This window comes from Salvia splendens, unplaced genomic scaffold (genome assembly GCF_004379255.2).
Source record: "Salvia splendens isolate huo1 unplaced genomic scaffold, SspV2 ctg94, whole genome shotgun sequence".
NCBI classification, from domain to species: Eukaryota; Viridiplantae; Streptophyta; class Magnoliopsida; order Lamiales; family Lamiaceae; genus Salvia; species Salvia splendens.
Genome location: NW_024599627.1, coordinates 19777 through 46210, shown reverse-complemented (window position 1 = coordinate 46210; position 26434 = coordinate 19777). Strand labels below are relative to the sequence as shown.

The 26434-nt window shown below is 39.0% G+C and overlaps 1 protein-coding gene, 1 non-coding gene and 1 pseudogene across 2 annotated transcripts; 2 read left to right on the top strand and 1 right to left on the bottom strand.

The window, feature by feature from the left end:
* The first annotated feature begins 163 nt into the window (after positions 1-163).
* LOC121791851 lies at positions 164-2984 on the top strand (annotated as a pseudogene).
* A 12374-nt stretch (positions 2985-15358) lies between these two features.
* On the bottom strand, positions 15359-18310 carry LOC121791853 (ribonuclease III domain-containing protein RNC1, chloroplastic-like). The gene is made up of 5 exons (XM_042189674.1): positions 17412-18310; positions 16662-16866; positions 16116-16316; positions 15884-15970; positions 15359-15804 (listed from the first exon to the last, which is right to left on the bottom strand). Exons 1-5 carry the CDS (start codon positions 18185-18187, stop codon positions 15487-15489), a joined length of 1587 nt encoding a protein of 528 aa, XP_042045608.1. The 5' UTR covers positions 18188-18310; the 3' UTR covers positions 15359-15486.
* Positions 18311-23746: 5436 nt separating this feature from the next.
* On the top strand, positions 23747-23818 carry TRNAW-CCA. The gene has a single exon. It is a non-coding gene; the product is annotated as a tRNA-Trp (tRNA).
* The last annotated feature ends 2616 nt before the right edge of the window (positions 23819-26434 follow it).

The window sequence follows — 26434 nt, the reverse complement described above, 5'->3', positions numbered from 1 at the left end:
TTTTATAATACGTTTTAGACCCTAATTAGCAGTACGAATGGCGAAACAAAGTTAGGTTAAAAGATGTCCACTATGTTGTCAATTAATAGCTCATTTAACTGGAAAATTTTTTCTTAAACACCATCTATAAATTGAGCACCGCCTCCATTATTAATTTTATCCAGCCATATCTACAATTCATAATCCTTCTCTCTCTCTCTCTCCATACCTTCTTATCTCCTTTTCTCACTATATCTCTCTAAAGATGGATAAGAAAGCATGCAAATCTATAGATGTTGAAGTGAGGAAAGGGCCATGGACTATGGAAGAGGATCTCATTCTCATGAACTACATTGCGAATCACGGCGAAGGCGTTTGGAACTCTCTAGCTCGATCCGCAGGTAAATTAAACACATATATGTATATAATGTGTATTTTTCAAGAGTTGCAAATATTTGTATACAAACAAAACCCTAATGGTTTTTTTGGTGTTTTATATTTGAAGGGCTAAAGCGGACTGGAAAACTGTCGTCTCCGGTGGCTTAACTACCTCAGGCCGGATGTTCGACGTGGAAACATCACACCGGAGGAGCAGCTTCTGATTATGGAGCTGCATGCTAAGTGGGGAAATAGGTATGTCCTATTTATTTTTTCGGTAGGGTTTTTATTTTAAAATGGCAGTGTTTAAATTTTTAAATTTGAAATGGAAAAAAAAAATGGTAGGTTGTTAGTAGTTTTTTCGTCTACGAATTTGATCATCAACCGTCTACTTTTTTTTATCACTTTATTGTGTTACAATTTGGCTTATTATAATTAGATTTTAGAGAGAGAGGACGAAATCACCAAGTTCTAAACGTGAGGAATTTAAGTACTCGGCGCAAATTTTTTTTTAAGAAACATGCGATTTAATTTGTAGTTTATGGCAATCCAACCCATACCTTTCTTGAACAATTATTGTCCAATAGGTTTGAATAGCTTGTTAGTCCGATAATTATAGAGGTTTAAAATATGATTTATTTTAGTTATTTTTTAGCAATTCATTTTCTTGGTTATCATTCTTTTTTTTTTTAATTTTTATATAGTGCCTTAATTTGAAAAAGAAGAAGATAATATTTGGTAAGTTAGTGCTGAAAAGGAAGGTTGTGAGAGGAGAAGCGAAAGAGATTGGGTATGGAAGTTTTTTCATTTATAAGAACCATTTTTAATAAATCACATGTTTACACCTTCAACCAATTGGATGAGATGCTCCCATTTGCTTCTTTATTATCTTGAAATTGACATCTGCACATAATGTTTTGCCCTTTTTCAACAAAAGCCCCCCTCAAAAATTTTAACATTAATTTTCATTTTAACCTTTTTTATTGTAAAAATTGCATCTTAGGTGAAACGGGTACTTCCTATTTTTTAATATCCATTTGATAATAAGGTGAACCGAGAGAGAGAGAGAGAGAGAGAGAGAGAGAGAGAGAGAGGGGTATTTAGCCCTCAATGAGAAGTTTTGCAATATTTTCCATAAAGGAAGCTTTTTGAGAAGGTTTGTAATATTTGAAAATGGGAATTTCTTAAAGTGTTTTCATTGAGGGAAAAAAGAATTTTCGAGCCGCTTTAAAATAATTGTAGTTTTTTATGTAAAAAGTTTCCAATTTAGAGATGGTGAGTGAATGCAAAGATTTACTAACCTGTGAGGAGAGAATCAAAGATGAGATGCCACACTTTCTACGTTTTTTGTTTGATTGAAAAAAATAAAACACATTTTTAAAAAAAGAAAAGAAAGAAAAGGAATATTTTCGAGGGGTGTTGATACACATGCACTCGTAATACTTGGTAGTAGTATTATTTTTTTCTTACAAATGTTTTTCAATTTGGAGAGACTTCCCTTCAACAATTACTTTAAATAAATAGGGATGCCAACAAACTTCGATTTCAGCCGTAGAACATGGCTTGCCGATAAAAAAAATTCATGTGTTGATGCATTTTTTTTGAAATATTTCCTATTAATATAGTGGCCCATGGTGGAAACTATTTTATCGTTTTACACGTGTTACTATGTTTTCATACAATAAAATGTTCAAAGGTGTAATCTATGGAAGTGGTAGCTGTCCCATCAACTTTATAAAAACCATATATCATAAGATATTACAAGAAAAACTATATTTTTGTGCATGATTCTATGGCTATATAGCTATATCTATACACATACATATGCGTGATCTTAGAAAAGAAAATTGCAAGTAGAAAAAAAAGACCAAAAGTGGCCCACGATTGATATCAATTTGACCAATCTTAATACTTATTTACTACTCTAGTTTCACGGTAAGAAATTTGTGATATTTCACGTGGCTTTGTACTTTATATACTCCATTATACAATACTTGAAAACGATGAAATATTATCAAGTGGTAGCTAATTTGGGTAGTGATTAAATATTTTTGTGAATATAGGTGGTCAAAGATTGCAAAGCATTTACCCGGAAGAACAGACAACGAGATAAAGAATTATTGGAGGACTCGGATTCAGAAGCATATCAAGCAAGCGGAGAACTCCAACGATCAAGCTAGCACTAGCCATGTCTCGAGCTCATGCCCTCTGGACCATACAGTTGAATCCTACTCGCCACCTTCTTTTAATGGCGATAATGTGGAACCACCACAAGGTCATTTTCCGACCGAACAAAACGAAAACCTCTGGAGTGTGGAAGATCTGTGGTCCTTGCAGTTACTCAACGGGTACTGAGTCAGACCTCGTTGACTCAATGGGCCCCGCTATCACCTCCGTATATAAAGTAGTTAAATTTCCTCCCTAGTACTACTTCCTTCCATTTTATATAGTTCTTGAATTAAGGGGCGACGTGTAATTTAAATATGATGTGATGAAATATGAAGTTAGGTGCATTTATAATAATACTATATAAATATAATATAGTAAAGGATGAGGAACGGTTACATATATTGTACATTAAATTATGATGAGCTTTGATGAGTAAAGGGTTTTCCTTTTCTTTTTAATTTTTTCTCACATTTAAATATACACATACTATTATAAACAAGTGTTGAGATTAGGACAATTAGTACTTTTGGTACTACTTAGTCTTCTTCAAACAATGATTAATCCTACTATTATAATGATTGAGGGCTGATTGTTTCTTTATTTGGTTTAAGTCTTTGTAACTATGTAGTATGTCTCTTTTGGAATTAGCTTTACACTTAAGAATTTACTTTAATTATGAACTCCCCCATCTTAACGTGTTGTCTTAATCAAATTTGAAAGCTGACCTTTTGTTGTCGATCTTATCCTTCATAAAGTGGAATGCTAATGAAATGCATTTGTGAAATTATGGGTGAAATGAATCATGCGGGAAACAAATACCAAACTGAAATGAGGAGAAATAGCCACGTGGAAAGCTAATGAAGCTATATATGGCAAAATTGAATATCTACTTTCTCTATATATGTCTATATTTGTTCATTGCCATCCCACTTCGAAATATGACTGCTACCCAATCTCTCTACCTCATTTTCGGAATGTGGTCCCCCTTTTTTACTATAATTATAATTTGGCAATTTATTTTATAGAATCAAATAAAAAAATTATATAGGTTCAATTTATGAAATTAAATTAAATCGTAAATTTTGAATTTAATCTAGAGACTAGTTATATTAAATACAAACCCATAGTCATTGTTTATAATATAACACCAAGTCCAATAATTTAATTTATAAAGTTCCAATTTCCAGGCGGCCCAAATATAAAATAAAGAAATGAGCTTAATCTCTAGGATTTATCCTTACTTGCATGCATCTTTCTCTCTTAATTCTTTTTCTCTCTAAGCAAGTCACCATTACCACGCACATGATTTCCCCTTCACCAGTTTTAATGAAAATTTAAGGGCTCGTCCATAGCGTTTTCGCCTACGAGGAAAAATTAGGGTCTTTTTGCGACTTGGAGAAGTTGGTTGCTATTCTCACCCACGAGATTTACTGAAAGTTGAACTTTTAAAGACCTCCGGATTTAATCTTGAAGTCATGTTTGGTATGATGAAATGCAATGTGATTCTTATTTTCCGAAGTATTTAATATTCTCAATAAAAAATAGAGTAAATAAGAAATGAAATTTGAGCCACTAGCATTCTTTTAGCGCACATGTTTATAGTGTGAAATTGAAAGAAAGTTTAAGGCAGCACGTGAAGGATAAGTAACTGTCATATGGGGGGGTCGGTTATGTTGGTTCTACTGATTACAAGAGATAAAAGCCGGGTGTAATACAACCCAAAAGAAGGAATACAAGAAACGAAACTGAACTGAATTACAATGAAACAAATAAACCGTGAATGTTTAGCCGAGTCGAGGAGGCCTCTTCCCGCAAGACGAGATACGCCCCGGTAGTGCTCTTCGGTTTGGCTTTTCGTCCCCAAAGGTAAAACGACTACGTCTCTTTTGATGCAGCACCGCAATCAGTAGAGCTCCGGCGAACTGGATGGAGGAGAGGGCAGAGCTTCGACAGAAAGACAATGCAGAGAGGGAGAGAGCTTATGATGCAAAGAATGCTTGGAATTGTGTGTCCTAATGCAGTGGTATGGCTAGCCTATTTATAGGCCAAGCCACCATGCAGGGTCAACCGAGCCATGAAGGCTCATCATGGCAGATTCGTAACCGACGTCGGTTACGAGCGTGTGGCAGGCGTGTGCCTTTCGCATGTGGAGCGTGTGGATTTCTCACGTGGCAGCCGTGACTGTGCCTCGCTTGACGACGTGTCAAGCCACTTGGATTGCTGACTCGGCGGTGGTCCAAAAAGAATAGTTTGGGCCAAGCCCCAAGCCCAACGACCACCCAAAGACCAATTGTCAAGATCCAAGTCCAAGATCAAGATCGAGATCGAGATCGAGATCGAGATCGGGATCGGGATCGGGATCGGGATCGGGCCCGGGCCCGGCCCGGGGCCCGCGACCCGCGACCGCGACCGCGAGCACGGGCTCGAGCGGGCGGCGGCGGCGGCGCGCGCGTGTGGGCTCTTTCACCCATCTTGGTCCACTATAATTATTAAGTAACATAAAGTCACTTAATTTATACACATTAAAAGATGTGTTAATCCTCCAATGTGGGATAATTAACACTAGTTAATTATTCCCTAAGCTCCAACTCCAAGCTTTAATAAAAGCTAATTATGCCCAACTTTAATCCACTATTTCTCACTCACCGGAAATCGGATTTGAGAAAGTGAATATACTACATTTATCTACGTAAAATGTAGATCGACGCTATGTCATTTAATTTCACAAAATTAAATGTCTCGTCACATTTATTATTTGGTCAAAATCCATTGACCGGGCATATTTAATACCATGATTTCTACAATCCCCCACATGAGTGGAAATAGCCGAATGCATATGCATGCAGACACAAGCTCAACCCTCGAGAGGTATATAAGCATAAGGATAGGTAGTTGTTGACTTTGAACCCTCCATAGTCGACACCATCGGATACACAGGCGGCTTAGTAGCGCGATGCTTTGAACTAATCCCCCACGGCGTGCACCGAGACAATGATGTTAACGCTTAAACACCTCAACCTCATTCGTTCTCACGTTTTGTGTCCATTGCGGTCTTGGACACCACTTTGGATTCATAAGTGCATTTTTTTATGAAGCGGCCACACTTCGCACTTACATAGGTGATTCTTAGTCAAGTACCTTGCCATACTTGGTCTCTTTGAGAATTCCATCTCTTTGAGATCCTTAAGAACCATTAAAAGTCATAGACTTAGCCTTTACCACTAGGCAAGCTCTCCAACACTCTATTGCTCTCTAGGGAATAGATATAGTTGAGTGTTTCTCATGAACTCTCATAGCTTAGTTGTCCCTTTGAACCAAGTTCTTGGGATCTCCAGTCATCATGGTTGGGTTACCACTATGATAGTTCTTTAGTTTGTGGATTTCAAACCCATTCCCTCTAGCAACTTATTCATTTGATCACGGTTTAACCCTTTGGTTAGCGGATCCACTAGATTATCTATTGACTTCACATAGTCAATTGTAATCACCCCTGTTGTGATCAAATGTCTCACGGTGTTATGTCGTCGACGTATATGTCGAGACTTACCGTTATAGAAGCCATTGTTTGCCCTTCCAATAGCTGCTTGGCTATCGCAGTGGATCAGCACTGGTGGCACTGGCTTAGACCAACATGGAATGTCTTCAAGGAAGTTCTTAAGCCACTCGGCTTCCTCACCAGCCTTATCCAAGGCAATGAACTCCGATTCCATTGTTGATCGGGCTATACAGGTCTGTTTTGTGGATTTCCACGATACAGCACCACCCCCAATAGTAAAGACATATCCACTTGTCGAAAGTGAGTCTCTATTATCGGATATCCAATTGGCATCACAGTACCCTTCAAGTACCGGGGGGTATCTCAAGAAGTGTAGCCTAAGATTTTGAGTGTGTTTTAAATATCTCAAAACCCTCACAAGAGCTCTCCAATGCTCTTTGCTTGGATTGCTCGTGTAACGACTTAACTTGTTCACGGCACAAGCAATGTCAGGTCGAGTGCAATTAGTCAAGTACATAATGCACCCGATGACCCGTGCATACTCTTCTTGTGCAACGGGCTCGCCTTTGTTTTTGCTCAAGTGAACGTCGAGTTCAATTGGAGTCTTAACCGGCGTGCCATCATAGGCTTTGAATTTATTCAATATCTTCTCAACATAATGTGATTGTGTTAAGATGATTCCATCATTCGTTCTTAGAATCTTCATTCCAAGAATTACATCGGCTAGACCCATGTCTTTCATGTCAAAGTTTCTTTTTAACATGGCCTTTGTATCGTTAATTACTTGAGTGTTACTACCCAAGATTAACATATCATCAACGTAGAGACACACTATAACATGACCGTTATTAGTGCTCTTGATGTAGACACATTTGTCGCACTCGTTGATTTTAAACCCATTTGATAACATCACATTATCAAACTTCAAGTGCCATTGCAATGGCGCTTGTTTCAATCCATATAGGGACTTTACGAGCTTGCATACCTTTTTCTCTTGTCCAGATACTACAAACCCTTCGGGTTGTTCCATATAGATTTCGTCTTCTAATTCACCATTCATAAACGCGGTCTTTACATCCATTTGATGAATCTCAAGATTGTGCAATGCAGCAATAGCGAGAATCACCCGGATAGATGTAATACTTGTTACAGGTGAATAGGTATCGAAGAAGTCATGTCCTTCCTTTTGTTTAAAACCCTTTACTACTAGTCGGGCTTTATACTTATCAACTGTTCCATCGGCCTTAAACTTTCTTTTAAGAACCCATTTGCATCCTAAAGGTTTAGCACCTTCGGGCAAATCAACCAACACCCATGTGTGGTTTAGCAAAATTGAATCCATTTCGCTTTGAACAGCTTCTCTCCAATGCAGCCCGTCTGGGCCAGTAAAGGCTACTTTTATCGATGTTGGTTCTTCATCCAACATGAAAGCAATGTAGTCAGGACCAAAAGTTTTTGGTGTTCTGACTCTATTACCACGTCTTAGTACTGTATCTTTTGGATCGGGCCTTGCACGCTTGCGCGATTCAGGTTCCGCATCTGCTGATTTAGAACTAGTGGCTTCTTCTTCCACTTGTTTAGAACTAGTGGCTTCTTCAATTCTTGTCTCAGAATTGGTTGAGACTTTTTCCTTGTCTTTGCAAGGAAATGTATTTTCGAGAAATACAGCATTCCTCGACTCAATTGTTGTTCCTACTGTGATAGTCGATATTTCAGACTTGTGAACAACAAATCGATATGCACTACTGTTAAGTGCATACCCAATGAAGATGCAATCAACCGTCTTAGGTCCGATTGTAACTTCTTTGGGCGGAGGAACCATCACCTTTGCCAAACACCCCCACACTTTGAGGTATTTGTAGGATGGCTTCCTTCCCTTCCACAACTCATAAGGAGTGACATCTTTTCCTTTGAGAGGGATCTTATTCAAGATATAGTTGGCTGTCAAAATAGCTTCCCCCCCCACATGTTATGTGGTAATCCTGAAGTTAGAAGCAGTGCATTCATCATCTCTTTTAGAGTTCGATTTTTGCGTTCTGCAACACCATTAGATTTTTGCGAATCCCTTAGCCTTTTGATCACTTTTGCGCACGTCGGCCTCGATGCGCAACTTCACGATCAAGTCTTCAAGGGTCATCTGCTTTCGCTTGTGCTTGAGATAACTCTTGAAGTCCTTCCAACTTGGAGGGAGCTTGTCAATGATCGTGCACCTTAGGAATTTATCGGGCAAGGTCATCCCTTCAGCCACTAATGAGTGGATGATCATTTGGAGCTCTTGGACTTGCTCCATGACGGGTCGAGAGTCGACCATTTTGTAGTCCATAAACTTGGATGCTACAACTTGTTCCGTCCCTGCAGCATTATCTATGCTATACTTCTTTTCTAGGTTTTCCCACATTTGTTTAGATGTGGTTACATTGGAGTATACATTATAGAGGCTATCATCTAATGCACTTAAAATAAAATTTTTACATAGATAATCCCCTTTTCTCCAAGCTTCATAGTCCGCCATGACTTCGAGCCTAGTCTCTTGGTCGCTTGGAACGGGCGGCTCGTTCTCCGTGAGGAAGTTGGCGACGCCCAATGTTGTCAAGTAGAACAACATCTTTTGATACCACCGCTTGAAGTCAGATCCTCCAAACTTTGGTGGCTTCTCGGCAGGTGGCATCATTCTTGGTGCCAAAGGTGCCGCAGTTGGTCCTTGGAAGGAACCAATTCCGTTGCCCCCGAAGGAGCCAACAACGTGGTTGGGCATAGAGCCCCCACCATTCACGTTAGGCATAGAGCCCGCCATGGCAGATTCGTAACCGACGTCGGTTACGAGCGTGTGGCAGGCGTGTGCCTTTCGCATGTGGAGCGTGTGGATTTCTCACGTGGCAGCCGTGACTGTGCCTCGCTTGACGACGTGTCAAGCCACTTGGATTGCTGACTCGGCGGTGGTCCAAAAAGAATAGTTTGGGCCAAGCCCCAAGCCCAAAGACCAATTGCCAAGATCCAAGTCCAAGTCCAAGTCCAAGTCCAAGTCCAAGATCAAGATCAAGATCGAGATCGGGCCCGACCCGCGGCCGCGACCGCGACCGCGACCGCGAGCACGTGCACGGGCTCGGGCGGGCGGCGGCGGCGGCGCGCGTGTGGGCTCTTTCACCCATCTTGGTCCACTATAATTATTAAGTAACATAAAGTCACTTAATTTATACACATTAAAAGATGTGTTAATCCTCCAATGTGGGATAATTAACACTAGTTAATTATTCCCTAAGCTCCAACTCCAAGCTTTAATAAAAGCTAATTATGCCCAACTTTAATCCACTATTTCTCACTCACCGGAAATCGGATTTGAGAAAGTGAATATACTACATTTATCTACGTAAAATGTAGATCGACGCTATGTCATTTAATTTCACAAAATTAAATGTCTCGTCACATTTATTATTTGGTCAAAATCCATTGACCGGACATATTTAATACCATGATTTCTACTGGCTATAACTTCATGGAAAAAAAATTGTACTCACCAATTAGTGTAGTCACCATGTTGAATATTTCGAAGGGAATAAATCTACAAATGAGTGAAAGTTATATAGACACAAGCGTGATACAATGTTAAATATAAAGAGAATCAAATTATGCATGTAACTTGGCATAGGGGTTGAGTGATTTATGGCTCCTGTCAAAGGTTTTAGATTCGAATTAATTGTGACATAGTTTTTAAATTTCTATTCGTTTGTTTATTTAAAAAAGAGAGATTCAAATTAAAATACGTGCTGAACTCTTATGTTGGTAGTTGAATGATGATTTGTATGAAAAGATGAAAAAGGTGTAAACGAGAGAATATGTATGAAGTTTTACGAGAATATAGTACGTTAATAAAAATGAAAACTTACTTGAAAAATCTAAAATTTTGAACAAATTTTGATTTCATCCACAATTTGGAAAATCAGCCTTAAAATACATAAATTTTAACTTTTTCATTTTTACAAGGTCGAGAACGCCCATAAATTTTATCATTTGTTTTAACAAATTTAATAAATAATTCAATCATGTCATCAATTTAAAAACCCACGTATACCAAATCAACAATATAACATATAGGAAATTAGAATATTTTATCACGAAAAAAAACTTAGCAAAATATAGTAATTTTACAACTAAACAGAACTTGACCAAAATTAATGATTTTTCCACCCATTTTCCCCTAAAAATGCCATATCAAAGTACTCCTATAATCCAACTTGGAGGTATTGAATGTCCATTTTATGCATGATACTATATAGTTAAAATAGAGTAACAAAGACCATTTAATTTGCCAGCTGGAAATTTGGGCATTCGAATAATTGTATTGTAAGATGTGATGATCTTCTTAATGTTTTGGGTTTATAATGGGCCCTAATGGGCCTAAAATATCGTGTGGAGTGTGGGCCACAATAGACCATAATTAGAATACTAAGCAACACATAAGTAAAATTTATTTTATTATTGTGTTCGAAATAAAAGTAAATTGCATGTAAATTGATGGATCCATTAACATTTATAAACACTTTATGTTAATCAGCATTAATTTTGTTAGACTTCTGATCTAAGGAAGTACTTTAAAAGTACACTAAATAATGCACCAATGGTTGTTAGCATGTGTTCGATTTGAAATACATATATCGCTCTCATTGAATATCGTTTTCAATGATTTTGTTGGATATAAAGTCGATATCAAAATTTCCACCAAACAAATCTTTCCGAACCATTTGTAGTTGATTGTCACCTATTATTTGCAACATGACAAGATTTGAGAATATTCTTCATAATAACATTGAATTTACTTTATCATAATATTAGAGTTATGTATAATAGCATAAATTTTATTTCATCATTAAGTTTTGGGCCGGTGAATGACCATTTTATTTCATCAAATCCTTTTCTTCACCAAACTCCACGACCACATAAAATACACATGGACATACAGTGATTGACCAACAAGCATTTCATGTTAAAACCTCGACACAAACACACTGATACGAGCATTATTTAGTTAGTTAAATTAGAAATTTGCGTATCTTTTCCACATCTTTGTTTATTTGCGTATCTTTTTCATATCTTTATTTTCTTGTTAAGTAAGTTAGTTATTAGCATCATAAATAGGAGTTATTGTAATCATTTGAAAATCAATCAAAATATATCAATATTATCGTTCATTCTCTTCTCCAAGTGAGAAAACCGTCGTGCTCGACGGGCACTCGCCCGCGACAAACATTTATCGATCGCCGATCTACGAACGCCGATAAGCCCGATAGGAGGTTTATCCTATCAAATTGGTGCTTTCATTGAGAGCCGACCCTCCCACCATCTCGAACCGAAGCTACACCGCTGCCTGACGGAAACCACTCCGCGCACAGCAACTACTTGGGTTTCGAGCCCGTCTGTCCGCCGGACAACTCTACTTCTGCAACGCCCGACGGGAAGGATTCTCACCTGCGGCATTGAAGTCAGACGATCATCATCCACCACAGCAACGCCTCAATCCATCAACATGTCATACGCATTCGCCGACCACCACCATATGTCATGCAGCTACACCGAAGTTGGGCGCCGTGCAAAATACCACCGGGATACGCAACCGCCTCACCAAATGGAGTCGGTCCAGATCCGCCACCCTACCTGTTGGGATCCTCCCGGTAACCGATCACTCCAGGATTTCGATCCCTATGACCCTCCACCGATGCGACAACCCTCTTGTTGGGAACCACTGCCCACGGGCATCGCAGGGGTACTCGGATTATGATCAACCACCGCCGCGTCCACCTAGTTGCTGGGATCGCGCCCAGACATCGAACCAATCGCCGTTGTCCACTACTGCCCGTGCGTCTTCTACCTGCGAGGAACAACCATCCTGTTTGGCACCGGACAAGTCACATCCCTATCAGCCTGATAGAAGCCCGTACGTGAGCCGCCAGCCTCAGCGCCACCATCTGCCATCATACCAGCCACCACCCAATCAACCTACCGACCCCTGGATTGGCAACAGTCATACCAACCCCGCCACAGCTACCACCCGTCTGGAGAGCCACAGCAGTTCGACCAATCTCGAGTCACCACACAACGATGCTGCCTGCAGCTGCCGGGAATCGATCCGGCTCTGTGCACCTGCCTCAAAAGTCCAGAAAGTTTAGGGATTCGAGACAAAAGCGTGGTCTCCCCAATAATCCCGAACTCATGGTTCGATCACTCACTCATGTTCCAACAGGCGGCCTTAGACGATTACAACGAGAAATTACGTATTTATAGGTTAGAGCAAGCCGCTCTTGCTCCGCCCGTTTGAACGCGTGGTTTGAGGAGAGCATTCAAAATGAAAATTTAGTCGAAGAGAAAACTGATAATACTCCCACGATAGTATTCGGTAATGATGTTCCCAATGACAATTACCGATGTTTACAATGATGGCGCTTTCGTGATGTTCCAAACAATGAGTCCCCTGAAGAGTTCGTCAAGAACGAATGGATTGTCAAAAACGACAATGAGTCACACGCAAGTGCTCGCCGTGGCATATGATGATAAGATTGGTGATCTTGTTGTTCCAACACACAGGGAATTGGAGATAAAGGATGACGTTGGGATTTTGCTTCAGGAGAATATTGTTTGCTTTGATGATATCGCTAGTCTAACTAAGAGCCTAGTGAATAGAAAAATTGGAGCAATATATATTAACTCCAAGCGCTCAAGATCACATATTATGTTCACTGGCATAATTGAATCATGGTGCGGGTCAGGTATACATAATTCGATTCGTGATCCGCTGTGATCGTGCACGTTTGATCCAGGAGGGAAGCTTCCTATCTTCATTGTTTCGGAGTTTCCACCTTGAGGACAAGGTGGATTTCAACTGTGGGGGAGTTGATACGATCTCCATACCTTAGGAAATCTCTAATTTAACTAACTAAATAATGCTCTAATTTAACTAACTAAATAATGCTCGTATCACACACGAAACACATACCGGCATTATAAATGTCATGCTATACTAATCGAACATTATAATGAAGATATTAATGATCAAACTATATAAATTTGAGCTCACAACATAGAAACACACACACACACACACTAATCGAAAATTGTATGGATGAGCCACTAACAGCAAATTCTATTTACCGGTGTGTTGGTTTCAATAAATATCTTGGATTTTCTCGTTGAGTTTGGGATTTTGGATTTTTAGTGATTATGTTTTGAGAATCAATTATGGATTCTTCATTTATGTGTTTTAGAACTTCAATTCTTGATTTTCACTTTAGATTTTCTCTTATTTATGCTTCAATCTCTCAATTATGGTATTTGGATTTCGGAATATAGCGTCCAAGAGTTTGAATTTTGAATTCACTACCTTAATCTATAAAATAACCATTCTAAGATGTATTTTATGAAAAGGATAAATATGTCATTTTACAATTTGCATAAATAATAATCCCAAAAACTATCATCTCTACAAAATAACATCATAAAAACTTTATCCATACAAAAATAACATCATAAATATCGTCAGTTCAAAATGAAATTTTTTTATTAAAATAGGCAAAGAAAAGAAAATTTTAAAAATTCTTTATTTTCATAAAACACGTCATTATAAATATCATTTAAAAGCGACATTTTGTATATAAATTGGACAATTGAGAAAAATTGAAATTTTATGATTCAGTATTTCAATTTTAAACTTCGTAAGACGAATCAGAATATGACCAAACTTCGTGATTTAAACTACTATTAACCCTTGAATTAAATATTGTCTTGTATCATGATATAATTAAAAAAATACCCCCTCCGTCTCACAATAATTGTCACTCTTATTGTGGGCACGAGTTTTAAGAAAGGTAAAGAAAAGTTGGTTGGAAAAGTTAGTGGAATGTGAGTGCCACTTTTTAATATTGGTTTTATAATAAAATGTGAGTGAAGTGAGTTAGTGGAATGTGAGACCTACTTACCATTTATGGTAAAAATGAAGTGTGACAATTATTGTGGGACGGGTCGAAATGGAAAAGAGTGACAATTATTGTGGGACGAAGGAAGTAATGTTTTAGCTAATTGTAAAATAAACGATTTTTCTAAATCGTTCATTTGATATTTTAACCATAGTGACACAAATGGTTATAAGGACATAACACCACCAACTAACTGAATTTCAACTGTAAATTTACCAATTTGCTAACAACATTTGAAAAAGAAAGCTAATGTTCGCATGCCTTTTAAGCCTAGTTACTTGATTTGAGGTGAAAAATATTTTATATTGTGGTGATATTGACAAAAAGGATTAAAGCTATCAAGTTATAATATACGAAAATACAAGTAATTTCCAACATACGTATTTTACAAGGTGTAACTAGAGTTGTTAAATACTGTATTGGTAAACAATAGCCTTATTTGGGTTTCACAAAAGGTAAGCTATTGAATAGCTGAAGATTCGTCCAAACAAATCTGCATACTCTTCCATCGGAGTGAGATTTTGTCTTCATTGTTGTATTGATTAGAAGAAGAAGAGCAGTGCAGGAGATCAGAAGAAGTGAATCAAAGTGGTGTGCATGAGACAAAATAAACAGTCTCAGGGTTCCCTGGAAAGACATTTCAGCAAAACAAAAGCAACTGTTCTAGTATTCACACTGGAAAACCAGAAGGAAGATGAGAAGAATTTCTACAATTACAGTTGGGATTCCAGTGATAATTATTTAACAAACTACAATGATGTAAGGCCAAATTGAACTTCAAAGGATGTCACTGCCTTTTGGGAATTAAGATTGAGCAAGATTACCTCTGAATAATTTATCTGCATAAGCCACAAAGGGAGCTTCATGACAATAGTGTCTTCAGCAACTCCCTGAGAGGCAGACATGGTGTCATCATTTTGTGTCTTCCTTAGAGAACACAAGAGTGCCTGAGAACTGAAACTGCCCATGCTGCATTCTGCTGTGACTGAGGATCATTGGATAATAAGTTCTGGAGGTAGTTATCAGGTTGTTTAACAGACAACAGTCCAGATGAAGCTGCTCACAACATGGTCCAGTTCAATATCATCGATCAATTCTACCTTATGGCAGAACGACATGCTCCTAGTGCCAAAACTTGCAAACATGTTTCCCCTCGAGGATTCTTAGATTTGCACTAGGAATCCATGAAACGATGAGGGACTTTAAAGTCACGAGACATCCTGATCAATATCGTCATCCTCAACTTCAGATAAGGGTAAATCGTCTGTTCCAAGGGGAAACTAAGCTGCTATCAAGAGCAATATTCTCAGCAGACCGAGGAATTGCTGCTTCCGCTAATCTGGTTAGGATCTGTGAGATTATGTGGAACAGATGGTTACACAAGTGTAGATAGTTGTGGCAAATTATAATTCATCATAACATGGCCAAAATGTTATCTGTACACGATCTATTTTTGGGTGTATGAATACATATCACTACAGATTTAAACCATGTCCATCTTGTTCACACGGCCTTTGGCTGTATCTGCTCGAAGTCAAAAACCTGGAACATGAGTCGCCTAACGTCTGGCTTCCCATAAACAGCGTATGCGAGCCCATGGATGGCTTGCTGAACCGAGGTTGTAGCTGGATTTCTGAGCCTCCGGTTGTGCTCATACGAGTCCTGGACCTGATCGCTGTAGATGATGAAACGGTGTAGATACTTCTCCCTCAAGAACTTGCCACAGAACTTGTTCATCAGAAGACAACGGTGCTTCTCCTGCAGCCATTTCCCAGGAGCATCGATGTGCTTCATAAGCAACCTCTCGGCCATCACAAGATCCTGCCAGAAAATCTTGTTAAACTGAAGCAACAATGGCAGAGGAAGGGATAACATGTCTTAGTTCTGAAACTCGCGTTACCTGGATCTTCTGACCAACATATTCCAAGCGCTCGAAGCAGAACCGTGGGTGTTCAAACTTGTGTTTTGATGGATGCATGAAACAGAGCTGGTTGCATTTCAAGCACAATGATGTTAGGTGTAATTTCATTTCAAACAGAGCTTGTGTTTTGTAATAACGTCACAAGTCTTATCTAAGTAAACATCCATCAATCCAGAGAACAGCAATGCTACAAAAAAGTTGTAAGAAATACCTGCAACCCTAAGCCAAGCTCAATATTCCTTGCTTCTGTTATTTCATGTATCCTATCCACCATAGCCAAGGGATATCCAAGTGTTCTCATCACTTGAGGTCTACATTCAAAATCCCATATGTTTCCACGGAATCGGTGCATACCAGGTGGCACGCATGCTCTGAAAAGCCTAGGATGAGCAAAAAGGGCATCTTCTGGAGGCTGAAAACATCAAGCCAGTTGTTGCATTAAAAGTATATATAATTAACAAAGATGTTAAATAACTAACTAAAACTCATGTCCTGCCACCTCCAGATTTTAACCATATAAAAAAATTCAACATATTCAAGTAATTTGTTTATTTTACACATCTTGTTATGGTATTTGGTCAAATGTCAAATGAGTAATGGTATGAATAGATCAGGAAAATTGCACAGGACAATATAGTGGAACTCTCTTTGAAGATAGAGGAACAAACAATTATTGTAATTCTTCATGAAAATCTTAATAGTTCCTCACTAGAAGATCAGTATGATGTTAACAAAGAAGGAGGGGAGAAACAATTACCTTATAAGCAGCAACATCTTGCCAACTGAGTTTTCGGTTATCAAACTCAACAGATACATAGTCTATATCATCAAGCTGTCTCCTCAATTTAGGCTGGCAGTCTTCAGCCTCTGGGTCGAGCCCAAACACTTCAAAGAGAACACGATATACTTCTGGCATGCCAAAACACAAGTATATTGCTCCAAACAACGCCGAGAACACAGATCTGCCAAACCAATATCACCAGCCTGTCAGAACTTAAAATAACTACCAAACTAAAGTAATAATTGTACTACTCACAAGAATCAGTGCCTAAGTGCCTTTAATACTACAAGACATTGATTAACGAGAGATGATACTATTGAATTGTCAAGCTCAAGAACACCAGAATGCAAGCTAAATAGTAAATATCATAGTTCCAATACAAAAAATCAGACCACTCAGGCAGAGTAAGAAAATCGTACGCAGGATACAATGTGAATAAAGAGTTCAGCAAGACCACAAGCAACTAGATTATCCACTTCTAATTTTATACTACAAGCAATTACATTGACAATAAGGCATATCATTGCACAAAGTGCTACCCACATCAACTCTACCGATTCATTCAGCAGCAACTTAAAGCAATACTAAGTTGATTCTTCTAACACATTGTTAAGTTAAAACCATCACAGATATATATTAGTAACAACTTATTATTTGAAGAACTTAAGCCACAAATCACATTCATTCTTCCCAAAAACATAAAATTAACCAGGAAAAGTGACATACTTCACTGGGGGCTCCCGGTCTTTGCGTAGCAGCCTGTCCATATCATCATACTGGAAAACCAAATTCTGCAAGCTAGCAGCTTTAATCCACTTGGGCAAAAACCTCTTCCCAATCAAAGCATACACCCTCTCCCTCATCGGCCCCGGAGACTCCCTCGGATACCGCTGCAAGAAGAACTCACACAGCGCCAGCTCCAGTACATACTGCCCCAAAAACAACAGCCGCGAGTGGCCCGACCTCACATGCCTCACATTAGTCCTCTCACAGTGCGGATGCTGGAACGCCAAATACAGCAAGGAATCGAATTGCTTAGCCGGATTATCGTCTCCGTAGCTATCCGAGGGCTCCAAGGGATAACCCAGCGCCTGCTTAGCCTCCAGCAAATACTCATCCATCCACGTTCTATCGGCATTGTTTAATCGCTGCGAAGGGAGGCAAGAGCTCAGCAAAGGGAACGACTTTAGCGATAATTGGGGGCTGTTGAGGAATCTCTCGGCTAATCTCTTGTCATCTAATGGCGGTTTGAGGATGAATCTTTTTGGGGGCGCCCTTTTCTTGGGGGAGACTACTTTCTTGCGCTCCGCCAACTCTTTGAGGAGGCGTTGGGGGCTGTTCTGAGGGAGCTCTTTGGGGTCAGCGGAGGCGACGGCTGAAATGTGGAGATTTGGGGTTTTGGGGATTTTGAAGTGGGTTTGGAAGGGGAAGAGAGTGAGTGAGGAGGAGGAGAAAGAGAGGTCTATTTTAGTGTGCGGTGTGAAAGATGAAGATAAATCCATTGTTTTAGATGGAATTGGATTTCTACGAGAAATTGAAGTGGATTTGGGAAGCCATTGATTGAGGAGGTTTTTGTAGCTGCAGGCAGAGATAAGGGTCGAATTTTGTGAAATGATGGAATACAGATTACCGTTTTGAGGGTTGGATAACTAGAAGCTGAGGCCCGAATACAAAGTCGGCGGCCCGCGTGAATAGATCGTTACAAAAATCCACATGATAGTACCTTCAATTTGTGAGGTAATATTAGAGCATAAGCAATGGCGGACGTCCATGCGGAATTCCCACCGGCGTGCAGGAATTCCATAGCGGACGTCCGTCATTGTGCGTCCCTTCCACGGATACGGAATTCCGAGGGGAATTCCGTGCGGACGTCCGCCATTGCGTTGACGCCCGCAGATTTTCCGCGGAATTCCCATTTAATGCATTAAATGTTTTTTTTCGGTTCCTATATATACATCCCGTTGAACTTCATTTCATTAACACCACTTGTATTAACAAGTTTCTCTCTCTCTAAATTTCTTTTATATATTCGTAATGACCGGTAGTGGTGGTGGTAGTGGTAGTGGTGGTGGTAGTGGTAGTGGTAGTGGTGGTGGTTGGCATTATGAACACATGATGCGGATGATACACGCACGTGTGCGGGAGGCCGCGGAGAGGGAGGAACAAGCGGCCTCGGCGCCGGCGGTGCCTCGACCCATCCATCGTCGCACTATAGTGCCCCGGGATCACCTCGCTGCCCACATGCGGTTGTACGAGGATTACTTTGTGCCGGAGCCACGGTTTTGGGAGAACCTATTCCGATGACGGTTTAGGATGCATCGGCCGCTCTTAATGCGGATCGTGGGCGCTTTGGAGCGTCGATACGAGTATTTTAGGGTGCGGGAGGATGCGGCTGGTAAACCCGGCCACACGCCGATTCAGAAGTGCACTGCCGCAATTAGGCAGTTGGCATACGGAGGTTCGGCTGACATGTTCGACGAGTACCTCCACATCGGCGAGACGACTGCGCGCGACTGCCTGAAGTATTTTTGTCAGGGTGTTAGAGAGATATTCGGGGATAGGTATCTTCGGAAGCCTGCCCCCGAAGATTGTCAGGCTCTGCTGGATATGCACGGGAATCAGCACGGGTTTCCGGGGATGTTAGGCAACATAGATTGTATGCACTGGGAATGGAAGAACTACCCCGCTGCCTGGAAAGGGATGTACACTATTGGTTTCAAGGCCAAGAATACCACGATGATTCTTGAAGCGGTAGCTGACTACCGGCTGTGGATTTGACATGCCTATTTGGAGTAGCCGGGTCGAACAACGACATCAAAGTCCTCCAGTCGTCGCCCATTTTCAACGACCAGTGCATGGGCGTTGGCCCGGCCGTCAACTTCGTCGCCAACGGCAACCGGCACAACATGTGCTATTATTTGGCGGATGAGATATACCCTATGTGGCCCGTCTTTGTGAAGACGATCGGGTGCCCAGCAGATGAAAAGAAGATATATTTTGCGGGTCGCCAGGAGGCAGCGCGCAAGGATGTGGAGCGGGCATTCGAGGTGCTATAGGCTCGATGGGCGGCACTGAAGGGTCCCGCACGGTTGTGGTATGTTGACAGCATCGCCGACATCATGTACGCATGTATTATCATGTACAACATGATTGTCGAAGATGAAAGTCCAGCACTGACTGATTGGACCAACGATGATGCGGATGCTGCGGGTCCAAGCCACAGCGTGGCCACTGGCAATGTCCGCATGGGGATACCCCACGACGATGTCGATCGAGTCCGTGCATTCGCCGACATGCGCCAAAAACAAACCCATGTTCGACTCAAGAATGATATTATTGAAGAAGTATGGCAGTGGAGGGGTCGTCGTTGATGTGGGGGTGAGCATTATTGAAATGTATTTTTTAATTTGGTGAAATGTACTTTTCTTTTTTTTATTAATGGAATATTTTTCCCTATTTGTGTCGACAATTTAATTCCGTAAATTTCTTACTTCCGAAAATTGTTTAATTTGTCAATTTGTGAATTTTTTTATTGTGGGAATTCGTTCGGGAATTCCGCGGGGAATTCCGCCACTGTGCAGTGGGAATTCCGTATGACGTGGCAGTGCAGTGGGAAGTCCGTATGACGTGGCAGGAGGTGTTTTTGGAAATTTCGCGGGGAATTCCGTCGGGAATTCCGCACCACTGCTGATGCTCTTAGGGGCATTGGGAAAAGAACATTAATATTACACCAAAATAAAAATTACGTACATTAATTTAAACATATAAATAAAATAAGACCACAATTTAAAACTATAAATAGAGTACTCCCAATATTATGGAGTATAAGTAGGTGCTTTCCTTCTCGGTCACAATCCAACAAATTTCAGCAATGCTTCTGAATTGCGCTCCCGTGGGTTGTATGTCGCATCAATCCGATAACCAGGTCGTCTGAGACTACCGCCTTGATGGATTAATTCTTTGCGCACATGCTACTACTCTTTGGCTTTAAAAATTGGAAGTAGATGTAGTTATTTATAGAGGGATTTAAATTAAATTAAATTAATTTTAGAAAAAAAGAAATATCAGCTTGCTCTAAAATTTCTTGGATTGAGATTTGAGATGACCCGTTTTTTTTATTACTCCCTCCGTCCCGGCCTAAGTGAGATTTTTCTATTTTGGCATAGGAATTTAGGTAGTAATGTTTTGAATTAAATTATTAAGTAAAGTAAGAGTAAGAGAGAGAAAGAGAAAGAGAAAGAAAGAAAAAAACTGATATTGTTATTTTGTTATTGATATTGTTTTTGTGATAGATACTCAAAAACCAAAAGCTGAAGAAAAGTTGGATCTAGAAGAGGTGAAGGAGAAAGAGAAATCAGTTGAAAATACAGATGAGATTCAAAATGTAAGGCCTGATATGTTGGAAGCTACAAGTGACCAGAAAGGCAGTGGGTGTTAAAACTGGAAAGAAGAAAATGGAGTATAGAAAGGATTATCAAGAAAAAAAACAAAGAGGATGTAGGCGCTAAAAAGGTTATTCAGCCTGAAAGAGCAAGAGCAGAAAGATGACAAAGAGAGAACAGATAAATATTGAGAAAAAAGAATCTAGTAAAGTGTTTCATTTATATTGCTTTTGGACTTGGTTTTGGGATAGTTTCACCTGATGTTTCATGTTGCTGCGAGAATCGGTCGGAGGTAATAAGGATCTTGTAGAATCAAATTTTGAGGTGTGATTAGTTTAAGTCACCCATACTTGGCTGTGTGTAATTATAAGTGTTTTTTCATAGGCTTTAGTCTTTTGTACTGAATGGTTGCAGTTATCAGTGTTTGCAGAGATGCTTCAATATGAAATGGGCCCCCCTAACCTTGTTTCTCTATCCGTGCAGAGAAGATAGGTATACTAGTGATGTTGTAGGTGATACTGATCAGAATAAAACGCAAGAAACCAAGGTTGCAAAGGTGGAATCAGAGACAAAGAACTGCTGCAGGCATGTAATTGTTGCTTAACAAAGATATTCCTCCTCATGTAATGTTCTCAATTTGCTTCTTTTGTCTTGGGCCAGACTTAGGTTTTTTCACTATATTCGTCTTGGGGCAGACTTAGGTTTATACCATTATGGGACGGAGGGAATATAAAGAAACTTGGATTGATAAATTCGACGCAAGTCTAACAAGAGAAAAGTGTAGACAATAATAAGTGAATGCGTGGTGTGAAAGCATGTTGGCTGCTGGAGTTGGTGAAGCATGTTGTGAGAAAATGTTCTAAATCTGCTTTCTTTTTTCGTTCAATTTCATATTTTATTATGCGAGAGCACGATACATGCTCATAATAGCACAATATTGTTACTATACTTTGCACACAAAACATACACATAATAGCACAATACTGTTGCTACTTTGCACACAATACATGCTCATAATAGCATAATACTGTTACTACTTTGCACACAATATGCACAATGCATGTGTCATCATCTTATCCAATATTTCCAATACTATTCATCTAATTATTCACTACAAGCATGATAACATAATTAAATTCCCAAGATTTGAAGAGCTTCCCATTTAACACTATAACAAAACACACTAATTTCCATCTATATACATGCTACATTAATTAAAACACCTACCTCTCTCATGTTTCATAGCATATATGCTACATATCTATGTTGCAGAAAGATGGATGGTTGGAGGAAGAAGACCGGGTTCTGATCATCAAAGCCCATCGAAAGTTAGGCAATTTATATACGTAAGGAGGAGGACTTCATGGAGACGAAGATGAACGGTGCAGTTTATATATATCTGTAAGGTGAAGGACTTCATGCAGATGCTCTCCTATGGCTATGTTGAGTTGAGGGCTTTTTTTTACATGTTGGGATTTTATTTGGTTTATTGAATGATGAGTGACTTATTGATTCATTGGTTTATAGTTTGCCTATATTTTATTGGAATGCTATGTAGTGTGTGTGGTGCAATGTGTGTATATAGTGAATTATGCATGTGTATGTGTGTGTGTGTTTGTTATGCGCGCGCAAAGTGTGTATTGTGTGTGCGCACAAATTTTCAAATTCAATTTCATATCAATTATTTCATTCTATTATTAAACAAAAGATCTCCCAATCCTAAGATTCATACCTCTTATTTCTAAGACTTTAAAAATAATAATTTATAATCTATGATACTCGTGCATGGTGACATAATACTTTAATTTGATCAATTAAGCAAAGTTAAAACTAAGTGAAAATTGGGTCAATTAAACTATGGAAACCAATTTCGCCAATTCTCGATAGTTAAACTTAATTTCGTCGCTTCAAATGGGCGAACTCAATTGTCGAAAGCAAAACAATAAATTCGGGCAACGATTTGAACATTATAAACCAGTTGAAGGTTCATAGACTTAGTGTTATAGTATAAAATATTAGGGGTACTTTGCAATAAAACCCAACATCTTATGTTATTTGCTAACTATGATCGAATTTGGATTGTGCGATTTCAAGATCTAACTCATATAAAATGAACACATCACATCTTGTGTTTTCTAAAGTAAATGTGTATATATAGCTTATTGAATATGTATTTATTGAGAAAAAAAGAAATTTCCATATTAAAAAGAAAAAAAACTGTATAGATATAGTGTCGGACACAAGGCAATGGAGGTATAAGGGCTTAGCCCAATCATGCTATTTTTTAATTTAGTTTTCTTTTATAATATTGCTAAATTCATTTAAATTTGATGTAAATTAATTATTATTCCATCCTTCCACAAATAAACGTCCCATTTTGTCATTTTCATCTGTCCATCAATAAATGTCCTATTTGTTTTTTACTACTTTTTGTAATGAACCCTACGTTCCACTAACTTTATCACACTTCATTATGAAACTAATAATTCATAAAAATAGGACCCACCTTCCGTCTTAGTTAAACTTTAGCCATTAAAAACCCAGATGGGACGCTCAATTTCAGCCCCTCAAATATTATGCTAAAAAAAGTATGTTTTGCCTTTTTATGAGGCGTGAAATTAGTTTACCTGTTTGTAATACTATGTATGTATGGATTAAATAGACAATGAATTTCACCAAGGATCCGTGGCGCAATGGTAGCGCGTCTGACTCCAGATCAGAAGGTTGCGTGTTCGATTCACGTCGGGTTCAAAACCCCCCGATTTCAGATCCTTTTCTTTTTTATATACTTGCTGTTTTTTTTAAAACTATTTGGTTATGTGACTGCAATTTCACAGAAAATAATTAAACTAGTGAAGATTAAATTCAAAATTAGAAAGAATTGTCAACATTATTTGTGCAACACTTAATGTCCATTTTATAGAAGCTGACACGCAAGTCGCACGGACGAGCACAACACTTAATGTACATATATAGCAAGCTATGCAATTTCAGTTGTATGTGAAACTGGGAACTGGATTTCCTAAAGAGATGATGCTAAGATTAGTCAATACGTGACGTTACTTTAGGCTCGTTTCTCAACAACTTACCTACCTCGTCTCCCCAGTGATCTGGTGTATGTAGTATATTTTTTTGTCTTGGTGGAGGGAGGATTTTTCTTGAATTCTCGATTGAAATTCTTCATTTTTGAGGTTTGTGTTCGTTGATTTATTAGATCAGAAGCCATGGTGGAGAAAGAGTTATGATTGGAACAGCTGCAGTTGTTAACGCAATAGAGGAGCTCGAGCTTGTGGCATTGAATGCTCAAACAGCTGCCCGAGCTAAGTTAGAGAAGAGAAGCTAAGTTGGGGTTGTTCTTGTCATTGTTACAATTTTAAGATTAGCATGGAATCGAGCTTCTTGTAAGGTGGACAAATACACTTGCATTTGTATAAGATGTAGGAAAGCATGCTTTGACTAGGCAGACATAACTCTCCTATTAGGAACTTCGAAAAAAGGAACTGGCCGTGGCCACATAATCTTAGTCGGGCCAGCCAAAGACCCTGAGAAGCCGAAGAAGGAGGGACCAAAGAAGGAAGTTAAGGAAGAAGCCAAGAAATTGCATAATGTGATGGCATTAATATTAGAGATAGGCCAGCATAGCTTGCTATATATATATATATATATATATATATATATATATATATATATATATATATATATATATATATGTACACGTGCTCGTCCGTGCAACTTGTTGTGTCAAGACCTATCAAATGTGATTTGTAATACATATGGTAGATCTAGTATATTTGCTTGTCAATTGAAAAAATTCCAATTCCATCTCTGTCTCTCTATCTCATGGGCTTTAGGAGTTGAATACTCAATCTCATGCCCGACCAACTGCAGCTTCAAAGTTAGAGAAAAGAAGCTAAGTTGGGGTTTTTCTAGTCATTGGTACAATTTTAAGATTAGCATGGAATCAAGCTTCTTGTAAGGAGTCTTCACGGGACAAATAGGTTTGTATTTGTGTAAGATGTAGGAAAACATACTTTGATTAGTAATAAATAACTCTCCCATTAGGTTCACATATCCCAGAATTAATGCAACTTTGTGATTTGTAATACATTTGGAAAGTTTTTAAATGAGGTATATAGCTATCTTAACCAACTGTTTATGCTAATGCTTTTCTATATTGCTATATTATATATATATATGTACACGTGTAACGTTCGTGCAATGTGCATGCCTGGACCAATAAATTGACATCATATATTGGGTAGTGATTCAATCACCCTTGAGATTCACGTCTTGTGAGACTTTTGTGGTGAAGAAAAAGTGGCGCAGCTGCAACTCACCAACTAGGCACATGGGTGGGATATATTTCTCATCTTAGCCGGTGCTCAGGCAATGGTGCTCACTACCCTATATATTTAAAGTCATTTTATAGGTATGCAAGTTGCACGGACGAGCATGCATACATATATTTGTTAAGGAGATTTGTCGCTCTTTCTGTCATATTAAAATAATCAATTTCTTGCTCTTTCTGTCATATTAAAATAATCAATTTCTTGCTCTTTCTGTCATATCTTGCTCCGTTATTACGAAAGGAGATTGAGACTATACATATATAATCCATTTCCTACAATCATTCACTTTTTCATCTCCTCTCACTCTCATTTCTTTCCTATTTCTCTCTCTAGCTTGCACATAATATACTAGTACTAGTATTTGTTGTCATGGTGGAAGGAGTATTTTCCAATTGAAATTCTTGATTTTTTGTATTAGTTCAAATGTTAGATCAGAAGCCATGGTGGAGACGCGGCGAAGCTCTTCTGGCTCCTAGCACACATCCCTCACCTGAAGTAAGCTTCCGACACTTGAAATGTATGTATGACGAAGCAATGAGGACATTCTTGGTGGTCTCAATGTCAATTTATTGGTCTGGACACGCACGTTGCACAGACGCTGCACTTGTACATTTATGTAAAGCATTGCCATCAAATCAGAGGGTAGGAAATCGCTATCGCGTAATCTAGAAGCGATGGGTTTTAGGAATGGATGAAATCTCCATCGACCTAAAGGGAAAGAAGTTAACTGTGATTGGAACAGTTGACCCTGTATCCGTGATTACCAAACTTGGCAAAAAGAGGTGGCTGGCCCACATAAACTCAAAGGAGGAACCAAAGAAGGAAGAAGCCAACAAGAAGAGGCTAAGAATGAAGGAAGAAGCAAATAAAGAAGAGCCTAAAAAGGAGGAAGAAAAAGAAAAGAAGCAGATGATAGGCCACACTTGACCACATACTACACAGTGAAGACACCTTACAAAAAAATCTACAACATGTATTATTTCTTTAAAATTAATTTTTCATTTCAAAGCAACTTTGT